Source organism: Hyperolius riggenbachi, chromosome 7, assembly GCF_040937935.1.
Source record: "Hyperolius riggenbachi isolate aHypRig1 chromosome 7, aHypRig1.pri, whole genome shotgun sequence".
NCBI classification, from domain to species: domain Eukaryota; kingdom Metazoa; phylum Chordata; class Amphibia; order Anura; family Hyperoliidae; genus Hyperolius; species Hyperolius riggenbachi.
The window spans coordinates 110,148,780-110,164,023 of record NC_090652.1 but is presented as its reverse complement, the minus strand read 5'-3'; the positions used below and the strand labels follow the sequence as shown (position 1 = coordinate 110,164,023).

Sequence of the window (15,244 nt, the reverse complement as noted above, 5' to 3'; positions counted from 1 at the left end):
CGCGTGACCGACATCTCCAGGTATCTTCCTATTTTGGGGGGCGATGTGGGTCTCTCGCCTGTTTTGAAGGATGGAGTGAGATTCTCTAGTCGACGGGCCCCCACTTTGGGACACATCCTTTCTCCTAGCCTATTCACCTCTGGTGCTACAAAGGACACCTGGCTGACAGTAAAAGGGTCTTTTAAGTGCGGGACGGTTACGTGTAAATACTGCCACTTACATAACAAAACTAAAACGGCTGTTTCTGTCTCTAATGGCCATACTTATAACCTTAAGCAGTTCATCAATTGTGGCACCCGTCATGTAGTTTATCTCATTGACTTCACTTATTGTTCCGTTCAATATGTTGGGTGTTCCACCAGGCCCCTGAGATAGAGAATAGCCGAACACTATCTAGGGGCAAGGTGGTCCACCACGAACATCTCAAATGTGGCGAAACACTTCAGAGACGTACACGGGGGGATATGACAGGCTTTCGTTTTCAGGGAGTAGAAAGAGTTACTTTACCAAGAAGGGGGGGTGATTTATATAAAATTCTTCTTAAAAGAGAGGCCATGTGGATATACCGCTTGGGGACTAGATTGCCCCATGGCCTTAACCACTTGAGGACCCACCCTTTACCCCCCCTTAAGGACCAGCGTTATTTTTTGTGATCTGTGCTGGGTGGGCTCTGCAGCCCCCAGCACAGAAAAGCTGGCACACAGAGCGATCAGATCGCCCCCCTTTTTTCCCCCCTATGGGGATGATGTGCAGGGGGGGGTCTGATCGCTCCTCCTTTCTGGCATGTTGCGGGGGGGGGGCACCTCAAAGCCCCCCTCCGCGGCGAAATTCCCCCCTCCCTCTCCTATCTGCTCATCCCCGGTGATCGGGGCTGCACAGGACGCTATCCGTCCTGTGCAGCCAGTGACAGGCGGTCCCCTGTCACATGGCGGCGATCCCCGGCCGCTGATTGGCCGGGGATCGCTGATCTGACTTATGGCGCTGCTGCGCAGTAGCGCCGTACAATGTAAACAAAGCGGATTATTTCCGCTTGTGTTTACATTTAGCCGCGATCGGCGGCCCGCAGGCTATTCACGGAGCCCCCCGCCGTGAATTGACAGGAAGCAGCCGCTTACGCGAGCGGCTGCTTCCTGATTAATCAGCCTGCAGCTGGCGACACAATACTGCGTCGCTGGTCCTGCAGCTGCCACTTTGCCGACGCGCGGTATGAGTGCGCGGTCGGCAAGTGGTTAATGCCAGGTGCACTGCGAGCCCCAAGGACTTTACACCAATCGGCGTTAGCTGGTCCTGGGGCTGCCGCCGCGTCCACGCCCATCGGCGTGACGCGGTCGGCAGGCAGTTAAAGGGACTCCGAGCTCATCTAAAAAATAAAAGTTGTACTCACCCGGGGCTTTTTCCAGCTCAGTGCTGGTCGGGAGGTCCCACGACGGCGTCCTGGCTCCTCTCCTACTCCCCGCTCCGGAATGGCTGACCGGTCGCAGCCCGGGCGACACTCGGCCGAGTGTCAGGCTGCTCCTTCCGCGTATGACGCGGCTGATGTCACACGCCGGCCGCCTCGCGTCATCACAGGGGCCGGCGTGGCAGTACCGCGCAAGCACGCTTTAATCGCGCATGCGCAGTACCTTCGCGCCGGCCGCCGTGATGACGCGAGGCGGCCGGCGTGTGACGTCAGCCGCGTCATACGCGGAAGGAGCAGCTCGACACTCGGCAGAGTGTCGCCCGGGCTGCGGCCGGTCAGCCATTCCGGAGCGGGGAGTAGGAGAGGAGCCAGGATGCCGTCGTGGGACCTCCCGACCAGCACTGGGCTGGAAAAAGCCCCAGGTGAGTACAACTTTTATTTTTTAGATGAGCTCGGAGTCCCTTTAAGGGTCTATGGCTAGATGTATCCAGTACCCAGTGATGATCGTAATCAGCTGATTACTATTACAGGAAATTTCACATAATTCTTAACAATTACGCCTATACGTAATTACAAATTGTTAATTCAATTGATTTTATATAATCATAAGTAATTATGTGTGAATTTACGTGTAATTTATGCGTAATTTCGTGCCGACTTTAGTGTTGAATAGCAAAGCCCCCATACATGCTATTGCTACCAACATTGCTACATATGAATAGTGGGTACAAGTTAAAAAAAAAAAAAAAAAAAAAAAAAAAAAGAATTCTTTAAAAAGACAATGCAGTTTTTGAATAAATCGATTTTAAATATGCAAAGAAAAATGGTTTTTAAACTCAGAAAAATTAGTTTAAAACATTTTTCTTTGTATATTTAAATATTTAAAAACAAATTATGTGTAAATAACGTGTAAATTCATGCGTAATTACGAATGCTTACAATTACATACGAAATTAATTTCCTTTTACACAGAAATTTCGCATTACGATGCATAATTGCGAATTACGATGTGTAATTATGCAAAGGCGTAATTTCTGCTCAGTGAGTCTGAAGCTATAAAAAAAACAAAAATAGATACTTCTCTAAGGAGAGGTAAGGCTTTGGGTCGTATAGAGCGTTCCCCAGTGGCGTAGCTAAGGAGCTGTGGGCCCCGATGCAAGTTTTACAATGGGGCCCCCCAAGCACTCTATACATAACAATTGATACTGCGCACCAAAACCTGCCAATGGCAACTGCAGTGTCACAGGTGCAAGAAAGGGATGGGGAACAGTTTGTTAATGACTACCACTATTCAAAGAATCTATAGACGTTATTATGAGCACAGGACGAATAGAGAGCTAATACTGCAGTTGAGGGAGATCCCTTCGGGGGCCCCTCTGGCCCAAGGGCCCGGATGCGATCGCAACCGCTGCAACCCCTATTGCTACGCCCCTGGCGTTCCCGTTCTCTTCACAGGGTCCTCGTTCCCTCAGAGGCTTCTCCGTTTGAATCTTCTGCCACAGGAGACTTCAGAAGTCTTCGGAAGACCGGCGGCTCTGTACCGAGCAAGAAAGAGGGCGCACGTGTTTGCGCAGTACAGAACAGGGTGGGTGCTTCCGAAGACTCCCAAAGCCAGCCCAATGTGGATAAAAGCAGTCTGCAACCCATGGGTCGTAGACTGCTAATGGGGGAGCCTGTGAGGGAACACGGACACCGTGAGGACAACTATAGGACCCAGAGCCTTCCCTCTCCTTAGGTAAATGTTTTTTAGCTTCAGACTCCCTTTAAAGAGAACCCGAGGTGCGTTTAAAGAATGTTATCTGCATACAGAGGCTGGATCTGCCTATACAGCCCAGCCTCTGTTGCTATCCCAAACCCCACTAAGGTCCCCCTGCACTCTGCAATCCCTCATAAATGCTGTGAGGCTGTGTTTACATCTGTAGTGTCAGTCTCAGCTGCTCCCCCACCTCCTGCATAGCTCCAGTCCCTGCCCCCGTCCCTTCCCTCCAATCAGCAGGGAGGGAAGGGATGCAGGCGGGGACTGGAGTTCTGCAGGAGGCGGGGAGAGTAGCAGACTGACACTATAGAGATAAACACAGCCAGCTCTGACAAGCTGTTTGTCAGCAGCATGGCTGTGATTTATGAGGGATTGCAGAGTGCAGAGGGACCTTAGGGGGGTTTGGGATAGCAACAGAGGCTGGGCTGTATAGGCAGATCCAGCCTCTGTATGCAGATAATATTCTTCAAACCCACCTCGGGTTCTCTTTAAGGGTTCTGACGCAGGAGACTAGGGTTCGAATCTCTGCTCTTTCTGTTCAGTAAGCCTGCACCTATTCAGTAAGGAGACATTGGGCAAGATTCCATAACACTGCTACTGCCTATCGCGTGTGCCCTAGTGGCTGTAGCTTTTAGTCTGCCAGGAGAAAAAGGGTGACATAAATGATGTGTCTAGTCTATTTGACATAGTTGATCAGCAGGACAAGGCAACTTAAATTGTTTAAAAGGACAAAAAAAAAAAAGTCAGCCGATATATCCATCTGACTTCATTTACACCTTTAAGAGGACAAAGCGCAAATATTGGATGGTGTTTGGTGTCAGTGATCTGGTTAGATCTGGTTATGGATGGGCTCAGGAACAACTAACACTGTATGGCAGGGTGAAGGGTCACACCTGTGATCACTATGGCTAATAACTGTTGTTTACACTGCTTCTATACAGGAACTCCAGAAATTATCTTATCAGCGCTGGTATAAATATTGACAACGCAGCCTGTGTAAACTGGACTTCGGTAACTGGGCAGTTAGCTGCAAGCTATCATTAGGAGTTGTATCTTCTCCAACCACACCTAGCCATGCAAGTTGAGGTAAATCCATTGAGGCAATAGTGATGTTCTCAGGAAGAAGGAAAATCGTAAAGTAGTCTATACCCTTAAAACACATTGTGATGCCATACACTCCATGGCCAGAGCGAGAGAGGCTGCAGGGAGCAACTGCCTTGTTAAATTGATGGGAGTCATTGGGTCTATTGGCCACAACCCCTGTAATTGCACCATTGTATCCCAGCAGGCCAACTCTATGTGCAGGTTACCCCTGAGTCTTCTAAATGCATTTGGGTTTTGCTGTTTTTACCTTGTTATTAAATATTACTGTAACGATCGGTGTAACACAGAGGATCTGATTATTGGTGATCTGCAGTATCACCAAAAATACAGATATATACCCGATTATTGATGATCTGCAGTATCACCGATAATCAGATATATTACTAACCTCTGGACACCTGAGGGATATGAGTGTTTGGTGCAACAGTAATACTTTGAGAACAATACCAGGAGGACAGGTACAAGGCAGTAAGGAATACTGCTAGAGTAAGTACCTTTCCGCAGCCTGAGACTCTTCCGCAGGGAGGAGTCAGACTGGGAGAAGGAAGGACCAGAGCGTAAGTGACACCAATAGGAGGATGTCACTGACTGATCTGTGAACTCTCTCTTAACTGGGGAGATAGTTCTCAAGGTCAGACAAGCCAGGTCGGTAACACACGGACATACAAAGTACAAAGACAGGAGGCTGATTTGGTAATCCTAAGGCAAGCAGGGTTTGGCAACAGAGTATCAGATATAGCACAGTCCCAAATCAGTGAACAGAAGAGTGGTCAGGAAAGCAGAAAGTCATAACAGATAATAAACAATGCCTAGTCTTGGGTGTGAGCTCCGTGATCATCAACACCCTGGAACTAGTCTGAGGTATAACAGAATGATAACACAGATTCTGACAATAAGGTCTGAGTGCTTCCACGTAGTGATCGCAACGGCAGACAACTAGCGAATGACCAGCACCCAGTATATATAGCCCAGCGCTCTCCAGCGCCTCCCCTAAGTGCTGGACCAATGGGAATTGGTACAATCGTCAGCTGACTCCCTTCTGGCTGTCATAAAAGTTCTGCCTCAGTGCGTGCGCGCGTCCTTCTGAACCTGTGTGGACTATCAGTCCCAGCCACCCCAGACATGTCTTGCGTACCACCCACCGCTCTGGCCGCGGAACCAGCCGCACCGCTATCAAGACATGCGGCGGTTTCTCCGCGTTCCGCCATACTGGCAGATGTAGGCCTACGCGTGCAAACCGCCGCGTTGGAGAATCCGCCACCTTGCTCTGAGCGCATGCGGCGGCTTTTCCACGTTTTCTCACAATTACACAATTCAAGGTGCTCTTTGTTGTGCGATAAGTATAATCCTCACATTAAAGTGGAATATAACCCTGCATTTCAACTTTGCTCTAAAACATTATTTACAGCATATTATATGCAACCAGCATTTTTTTTTTACTAGACCAGCATTGGAAGGGTTACACACAGAGCTTTCAAGTTCCGTGGATAGAAATGCAGAGGCATCCAAAGTTTAGATCGATACATTTAAGTAAACACAATGGGCTCAATTCTGGTAGCGTTTAGTAAATAATTACCTCATGAAATTGGGTTTACCTCATGAGGGAGATCAACTTTTGAATTCTGGTAGTTTAGGTAAAGTTTTACCTCATGTAATTTCATGAGGTAATTCATGTGGTAATTTTCTACTATAAATGTGTGGTATTTAGTAGTAAAATACCTCACACTTGAATTCTGAAGTGAAATAAGGTGCGTGTTTGCATGTCTTTTACCTCACATAATTAGACCTACCTCTACCACATGATAAATGCAGTGCTGTGACAGAATTGTAATATCTGTCACATAACATGGAGCCTTTTCAGCTTGTTCTGTGTTCCAACCCCCCCCTCCGACCCCAGCCTCTAATGGACCATACTCACGGGCAACTTTTTGGCCTGTCACCAGCACACGTGAGCGTGTGCGCGACAGGCCGGCGACAGCTCGTCGCCAGCTCCCTCTGCATACACACGGTGGAGGGACCTGGCAACTGATGCGGCGGAAGCTGTCGCTGTTGCTCCTCCCCCCGCCGGAAGCCCAATGTATTCCTATCTTGTTGCGGCGGCGACTGTCGCCTGGCGACATCAGCGACGAGCAACAGTTCGGGGTGCGCGCCCGTGCAACGACACATACTCACGGGCGACAATTGTAGCCCGTGAGTATGGGCCATAAAAGTGCTCCGACCTACCACCCCCCACGACCCCCATCCTCTAAAACAGCCTCTAACAGAGGCGCTACGCTGTCAATACACAACGTAAAGCTGCTCCTTGTCTTTTGTGTTTTTGCCTGAGGAAGCGGGCTTGAGACCCGCGAAACGCGTTGCAATTGTTCTTTATGGTTGGAGTTCAGATTAAATGTTTTTACCATTTGATCACAGTGGTTGTGTTATTTTTGGGAGGTAAGTCCACCCTTGCCCCCCTTTATTTTATTGATTTTAATACGGTTTCTCATTTTATCCTACTGGCGCCTCTGTTGTCTATTACATATTGTTATCCACCTGGTGGATGGGTGTGTACGCCCACTTTTTTCCTACTACAGAGAGCGACTTTTTAACCTGAGTGGGGACAGGTCCAATATCCCCACCTGCGATATAAGTGGTTGCCTGATCCTTGGCAACCCATGTTTGTGAGTATACATCCTTTCTCAACTTACTATATCCATCCCATCACCAATAATACACTATTGGGGGCTCCCGTTTTTGTTTTTTGTTTTTGTCTCCTTACATCCTCTAAAACAGTGCTGTCCAACTTTTACGGGCTCGGAGGGCCGTTTTTTTTCCAGACCACATGGTGGAGGGCCGGCCGCCCCCCACCCCCACCCCAAAAAAATTTTGCAGCAGTTTCACCACAAAATGCAACCAGATTGGCAGCAGATATCCCCACAAATACAATCTTATTGGCAGCAGATTTCCCCACAAATGCACCGAGATTGGCAGCAGATTTCCCCACAAATGCGACAAGATTGGCAGCAGATTTCCCCACAAATGTAACGAGATTGGCAGCAGATTTCCCCACAAATGTAACGAGATTGGCAGCAGATTTCCCCACAAATGTAACGAGATTGGCAGCAGATTTCCCCACAAATGCAACGAGATTGGCAGCAGATTTCCCCACAAATGCAACGAGATTGGCAGCAGATTTCCCCACAAATGTGACAAGATTGGCAGCAGATTTCCCCACAAATGTAACGAGATTGGCAGCAGATTTCCCCACAAATGCGACAAGATTGGCAGCAGATTTCCCCACAAATGTAACAAGATTGGCAGCAGATTTCCCCACAAATATAACAAGATTGGCAGCAGATTTCCCCACAAATATAACGAGATTGGCAGCAGATTTCCCCACAAATATAACGAGATTGGCAGCAGATTTCCCCACAAATATAACGAGATTGGCAGCAGATATCCCCACAAATGTAATGAGATTGGCAGCAGATTTCCCCACAAATATAACGAGATTGGCAGCAGATTTCCCCACAAATATAACGAGATTGGCAGCAGATTTCCCCACAAATGTAACGAGATTAGCAGATTTCCCCACAAATGTAACGAGATTGGCAGATTTCCCCACAAATGCAACGAGATTGGCAGATTTCCCCACAAATGCAACGAGATTGGCAGATTTCCCCACAAATGTAACGAGATTGGCAGATTTCCCCACAAATGTAACGAGATTGGCAGCAGATTTCCCCACAAATGCGACAAGATTGGCAGCAGATTTCCCCACAAATGCGACAAGATTGGCAGCAGATTTCCCCACAAATGTAACGAGATTGGCAGCAGATTTCCCCACAAATGTAACGAGATTGGCAGCAGATTTCCCCACAAATATAACGAGATTGGCAGCAGATTTCCCCACAAATGTAACGAGATTGGCAGCAGATTTCCCCACAAATGTAATGAGATTGGCAGCAGATTTCCCCACAAATATAACGAGATTGGCAGCAGATTTCCCCACAAATATAACGAGATTGGCAGCAGATTTCCCCACAAATGTAACGAGATTGGCAGATTTCCCCACAAATGTAACGAGATTAGCAGATTTCCCCACAAATGTAACGAGATTGGCAGATTTCCCCACAAATGCAACGAGATTGGCAGATTTCCCCACAAATGTAACGAGATTGGCAGATTTCCCCACAAATGTAACGAGATTGGCAGAAGATTTCCCCACAAATGCAACGAGATTGGCAGCAGATTTCCCCACAAATGCGACAAGATTGGCAGCAGATTTCCCCACAAATGTAACGAGATTGGCAGCAGATTTCCCCACAAATATAACGAGATTGGCAGCAGATTTCCCCACAAATATAACGAGATTGGCAGCAGATTTCCCCACAAATGTAACGAGATTGGCTGCAGATTTCCCCAAAAATGCGACGAGATTGGCGGCAGATATCCCCAGTTAGTGGGGGTCCCAGAGCTGAGGAGGGGGGCACAGCGCAGGAAGGGGGGAAATTGTGCAGAGCAGCGGGGAGGGGGGGGGAAGCCTCCCCCCCCCTCCCTCACCTTAGGGGCCCCCCCTTCCGAGCTCCCCCCTCCCTCCAAAAGTGCACCCAGCCAGCGGCAGCAGCGACTCAGCGAGGAATCACTTACCCCGGCAGGATCAGAGCAATAGCACTGCGTGCCGCTGGGCTGGGCTCCGTCACCTGCACTGACCTATCACGCTCTCGCAGTACTTCCTGCGAGAGTGTGATAGGTCAGTGCAGGTGACGGAGCCCAGCCCAGCGGCACGCAGTGCTATTGCTCTGATCCTGCCGGGGTAAGTGATTCCTCGCTGAGTCGCTGCTGCCGCTGGCTGGGTGCACTTTTGGAGGGAGGGGGGAGCGCGGAAGGGGGGCCCCTAAGGTGAGGGAGGGGGGGAGGCTTCCCCCCCTCCCCGCTGCTCTGCACAATTTCCCCCCTTCCTGCGCTGTGCCCCCCTCCTCAGCTCTGGGATCCTCACGAGGCGGGCTGGCTTCTTCCAGCAGTCGGGAAAACACCTCACTGTTTTCCCCCTGCATGTCGCTAATTTAGCGACCATAAGCAGCAGGTGGGAAAATGTACCAGAATTAAGAAAATAAAATAAAAAATAACGTGTGAGGTATTTTCCCGACTGCTGATTACTTCACCTCGCACAGCTACCAGAATTGAGCCCAATGTAACAAGTGGTGAATGTTACACACTCTCTGGCTGTCCTCCAGCTCCTGCACAATCAGAGAGTGTGTGTCAAATTCCACACTTGTTACATTGTGTTTACTTAAATGTATCTATCTAAACTTTGGATGCGTCTGCATTTCTAGCCCCGGAACTTTAAAGCTCTGTGTGTAACCCTTCCAATGCTGGTCTAGTAAAAAAAAAATGCTGGGTGCAATAATATGCTGTAAATAATGTTTTAGAGCAAAGTTGAAATGCAGGGTTATATTCCGCTTTAATGCGACTACCCCCACCTCTGGCATCAGGGATGCACAACCAGTGAAAAAAAGCACATTGCCTGCAGACTTCTTGGGTATATAAAGCTGTAAAGCGTGGCAGCAAGATTTCCTCACATCAGAATCTGCTGCTGGGTTTGACATAAAATGTGAGTTTGACTTGGCAGCACTGTCTGGCCTGCTTTAGACACCGATATTCAGATGCCAGTATATTATGTACTCCTGGCTAAAGGAAACCAGGATTGCACCTCCTCTTAAGGTGCGTACACACATGCGACTATAGTCGTTTGTAACGATCGTTCCCCGATCTTTACCAACGACGATCGTTACAAAAAACGAACCACCGACTATTAAGTCTAACGACGAACGAGGCAAATCGCTACAAAAGAAAGTTCTGTCTCGGCGGATTTTTCCCAACGACGATCGTTTGCAAAAGTAGTACATCGTTGGAAACGATCGTTCGTACCAGGCTGGACATGCGCATTTCACTTTTTCTCCATGGAATTTTACAATTTTATGCGCAGGCGCATTAAGTGCTTTTACGTGGTGTAACGTTCGTTCTAACGATGTGATCGTTACACACTTTTTAGAACTAACTTTACTTCGGTCGTTCTTTCATCAATTAAAAGATCGTTCGTCGTTAACAACGAACGATCGTTGTCGCATGTGTGTACGTAGCATTACTCATTGTTCAACTCACCCGAAACTCATGTCCAGCCATTGTAAAGACTAGGAATGCTCAAAGAAATGCAAATAATTCCAAGTTGATGCAGGATTATGCAGATTTTATAAGCAAATTTATGCAGCTTGAAAACTGACCATTAAAATTCCACCTTGGTGGGATCAAATTGGTCCATTTCTAAGTTGCATATATTTGCATAATCCTGTACAAATCGGATTTGCATCTCATTGACCATCCCCAGAAAAGCAGTATGACACACTCATACTGCCCTCTGCTGGGTGCATGGAATGGTGATCTTACAGCCAGTAAAAAGGATCGCAAAAGGAGGATACTGTGTTTAGGGCAAACGCATATATTCCGATTTTTTTTCCAGCTAGGAAATTTAAAAGGACACCAGACCCACGCTAGGCTACCTAAGGTAAGCACAGAGGTATGTTCAGGCTGGATCCACATATCTCTGTACATTATCCGATCCTCTGCTCCTTCCCCCCAGCCCCATAAATCACTCCTTTGAAAATTTGACTTAAAGAGACACTGAAGCGAAAAAAAATTATGATATTATGATTTGTATGTGTAGTACAGCTAAGAAATAAAACATTAAGATCAGATACATCAGTCTAATTGTTTCCAGTACAGGAAGAGTTAAGAAACTCCAGTTATCTCTATGCAAAAAAGCCATTAAGCTCTACTACTTTCAAAGTCGCAGAGTGGGCTGTCTTCTGACTTTTATCTCAACTGTTCCTGAACAATTTACTTTTTCCTCTGCCAGAGGAGAGGTCAATAGTTCACAGACTGCTCTGAAAGAATCATTTTGAATACTGAATGTTGTGTAATCTGCACATATTATAGAATGATGCAATGTTAGAAAAAACACTATATACCTGAAAATAAAAATATGAGAATATTTTCTTTGCTGCTAATCTTCTAGTAATTATTCATAGTACACAACCAATTCATTATATCACATATTTTTTTCGCTTCAGTGTCTCTTTAAGCCAAAAGGCATATTTGTTGACAGAAAAGTCAAAATTTCAGAGGAAGGCTTGTGGCAATGGGTGATAGGGGGATCATCAATGCAAGCTGCCTATTCCTGTCAAGAGAATTTGACTCAAGGAATGATCATGTTTTTTTGTGAAGGGGTGGAGGGGGTCAGGGAAGAAGTTGTTATTAGACATAAGGTTGAAGTACAACTCCGGGAACGGTTATCTCCTCCCCTCTCCCAGCATAAAAATAAGTACTCTATAAAACAAGTCCATGCAAAAACGGGGCCGGGAAAGTTGGGTGCAGAGAGAAGCCAAAAAATGGCTCACCCGTCTCCTGCAAAAGTCCTAGCAGCGTTAAGTACTATTCTCCCTCCAGGCTGCCATAGACTCAGAGGGTAAGACGTAATTTTTCTGCCAGCTATTGCTGGCGGACGAATTACACAGTTTTTAAAGTAGTTTGGGCATCGTCTTATGACTAATTCACATTCAGACCTAAAGCAGCCATGGTGTGCCCAAATTTCCCTGTGCCATTTTGTGCAGATTTGTTAAAGACCTTGTTCACAAGACCATTGGTTGAGTGACAGACTGTGCCACACCTCTTTCCTATGGGACTTTTCTGAAGAGTGTGAATGGCAGCCCTGGCTGTGCCTCTTCCCATAAGGCATTCTTGGAGGCTAAGGGGTGCAGCATTACCTTGGATAGTAAGCTCGGACTTCATCAATTTAAGAATAAACAACAGAAAGGTTATTGAATAAACCACACTAGTATATCATACATAAACAGGTTTATTTAAAAAAACAAAACAAAAAAACAGCGCCTTCAAATACATAAAAACATGGCTTATTTCAGTGAGAACTCCACTCGGCGCCATAGGATTGCATGGGTGATATGCAAACTGCATTTAAACTAGTGCAGGGTTCCTGCGATCAGCAGCCTTCTAAACACCTCCTGTTCTCAGGCAGGCTGGTGATGCGATTCATTCATTCTATAGATAATGTTAACTTGCCAATCAAGCTACGCACAGGCAGAAGAAACACCGGGCATGGCCAAGATGACTAAACCCACCAATTTTTTTCTGGAACATGAATAAGCATTTACATTACCCCCACCCACTCACGCATTGCATTATACAGCATTGTATGCACCTCTTAAGGGCACAAAACTGAAGTGTCCTACTTATTTACCAGAAAAGAAACACAGGAAAACAGTGTTCCAAGGCTAAGAAATCCTCAGGAACATTAGCAAACCCCTAAGGAAGCATTCCTCTCTGTCACTGGCCCAGACTTCAAAACGGTCTGGATCTAGTCAGGGATAGGACTCTTTACACATACATACACATAAAAACGCAAAGGAGACCAAGTAAGGTGCTGTAAAAGTCCGCCGTCAGCAGAATGCCAGGTCACCGTGCTCAGAGGTCTTAGCATTGTGTAAAGTTTGGTAGACTCAGCACTGCATTCCAACACATACACACTGACAGCACAGCAATCAGGGAGTGATATCTCACGACTACGGAAAGTATTTTACAGAGGAGAACCAGTTCAGCAGTTTCCAGATGGGTCTGCTAAACTAAACCAAAGGGGGAAAAAATAAGCACAAAAGTTCTCTCTTTCTGTACAAAAGATATGCAAATACATACTATGTACACATTGGCAGTGCTTCACTATAGCGCTATATGAGTAGGTGTCCAGAAATATGAGGCTTTAAAAACAAAACAAAACACCAAAATTACTGTATATGCTTACTCTGTTAATAGTGTTCATTGAGCAATATCAGCAATATCTGTGTTTTCTGCACTGCTGCAGCGTTTCAGAGAACATCTTAGTGTACAATAAAGCACAGAGTGAGGATTCTCCTGCTTAGGAGTGCAGAATCCAGTGAAACACTATACTCTTTGCCACCTATAAGGTGTGTAGAATTTTCACTGGTTATGGTGTAATAATGTCAGACTGACAGACCCCTATGAGTTATCCACTTTAGAGGTATAAAAAAAAAAATATGGCATCCTCACTGCAGATGCTTGCAATTCCCTAGAGACAACTTAAGACAGACAGACACACACAGCTACCTGCAAGAATCGTACTTGATCTCAGGCGAAAGCTTAGGGCCAAGATCAGTACAGATGCATCGCTAGGCCACAGGCTAGCGACATGTACTGCTGATACAGAGCAAGGAGGAGGGAAAATGCGAGGCACACAGCAGAGCTGTCATCTCAGCTGAGAGCTCATTCTGCACTCAGCTGAGATGACCTGGCACTCCAGATCTCAAGAGGAAGCATCATGGAGGTTGACCCATTGTCATAGAGAACAGAAAGCTTGCATCTTCCATCCAGCCTTACGGTTTTATTGCAAGCAAGTGAACATCAACAATTGTGGTACATTGAATGATACAATCCATATATATCTACCTGTAGGACACAAAACAGCCCTCGCTATGCCCATGTTTGTCCCTCACTCCCACCTCCACATGTACAGAGTCTGCACAAAAAACTACAATCAAGGTAGATATATATGGATTGTACCATTCAATGTACCACAACTGTTGATGATCACTTGCAATAAAACCGCAAGGCTGGATGGAAGATGCACGCTTTCTGTTCTCTATGACAATGGTTTGTTCCACTACCTTCTAATGTACTACCAGCGGAGCACACATCCAATGTAAGTAGTGGGAATGAATGCAGCCTGTTACACACTATTTGGCCACCAGCACAACTCTCTCACATACTTGATATAACACCTCTTAAAGTTGAAGTGCCACGTTACTCTTTCCTATTTGAAAAATATTAACTCTTCCAAGAAACCACCATGACAACAGCATCCCCCAATCTCCCTGTGATGCGTTGGCTCATCTCAGCTGAGCGCAGGCAGGGGCCATTGCTCATTTCCCTGCCACTCTTCAGCCGAGAAACATTTAGCAAACATGTGCGGCTTTAATAAGCCATGCTCGTAGTAGCACCGAAGCTGCTAAGAGGCCTAGAATGGTTTGCATTTATGAGCAACTTATATACAGAATACTGGTGAAGGTCCCAAAGTCCAGAGCTCAGTTATGTGCACAGTGTCTTGTTTCTCAAGATGAACTTCAGTCTGCCATCTAGCGCTTCCATTCTCACAACTTATCTTCAGTTGGATGTAGACTTGTTGCCCCAAGGTGAGCTACAGGATCCAGGAAGGGTCAGTGGAGAGCTTCAGGAGATGAAATGGATATTCACAAAACTGTCCAGAGTATCCTAGAGCAACTCTGTGTTCCTGCTTTTCAATCTTCACACTTCTTTGGCAAATTCAGACTGTCTAAAGGTTCACCTTAATGTAAGAAAGTAGCAATACGCAAACACCTTTTCTAAGTCTTGACATTCCTCAGCACCTTGATCTCAAAGTTTATACCATGTTGCAGAAGAACGTTAAAACTGCATATAGATACACTCTAGCAGTAGGAGGAGGAGGGGGTAAATTGGAGCTTGCAGTAGTATTGAGCTATGGAATGGACAATCCAGACTGCTCATGGAGCAAATCAGCAGAAAGTGTAGCGTGAATGATCATAATCCAGGACTTCCACTCAGTGTGACGACAAGGGGAATGGCTTGTGTAGGTCACTGTCCAAGTCCATCCATTATGCTTTGTTTTTATCCTTTGGTCTTAACCAGCCGGAGAAGCTAAAACGGGATCTTCTCTTCAAGTTTGGCTCTGGAGTGCTTTGCTTCTGTTGAGAATCTGAGGGAAAGAATGAACCTCGATGTTACAGAAGGCAACAGTTCATTATATTATACATTATATAGTAAAATAACTTTTAGGGCATGTGGGTTAATTCATAAAAAGAATGTCACCCAAAAACTTTAATTTTGGTGTACTATCTGTCATGGCATTACTGATGTCTGCATCC

At 46.3% G+C, this 15,244-nt stretch overlaps 1 protein-coding gene across 1 annotated transcript in view; it reads right to left on the bottom strand.

The window, feature by feature from the left end:
• Positions 1–12,135: 12,135 nt before the first annotated feature.
• Positions 12,136–15,244, bottom strand: part of MICALL2 (MICAL like 2) — a 109,424-nt gene continuing 106,315 nt past the window's right edge. Inside the window, exon 18 of the mRNA XM_068244506.1 lies at positions 12,136–15,075. Coding sequence (XP_068100607.1) covers positions 14,975–15,075 — 101 coding nt within the window. The 3' untranslated portion in view covers positions 12,136–14,974. The remainder of the gene's footprint in view (positions 15,076–15,244) is intronic.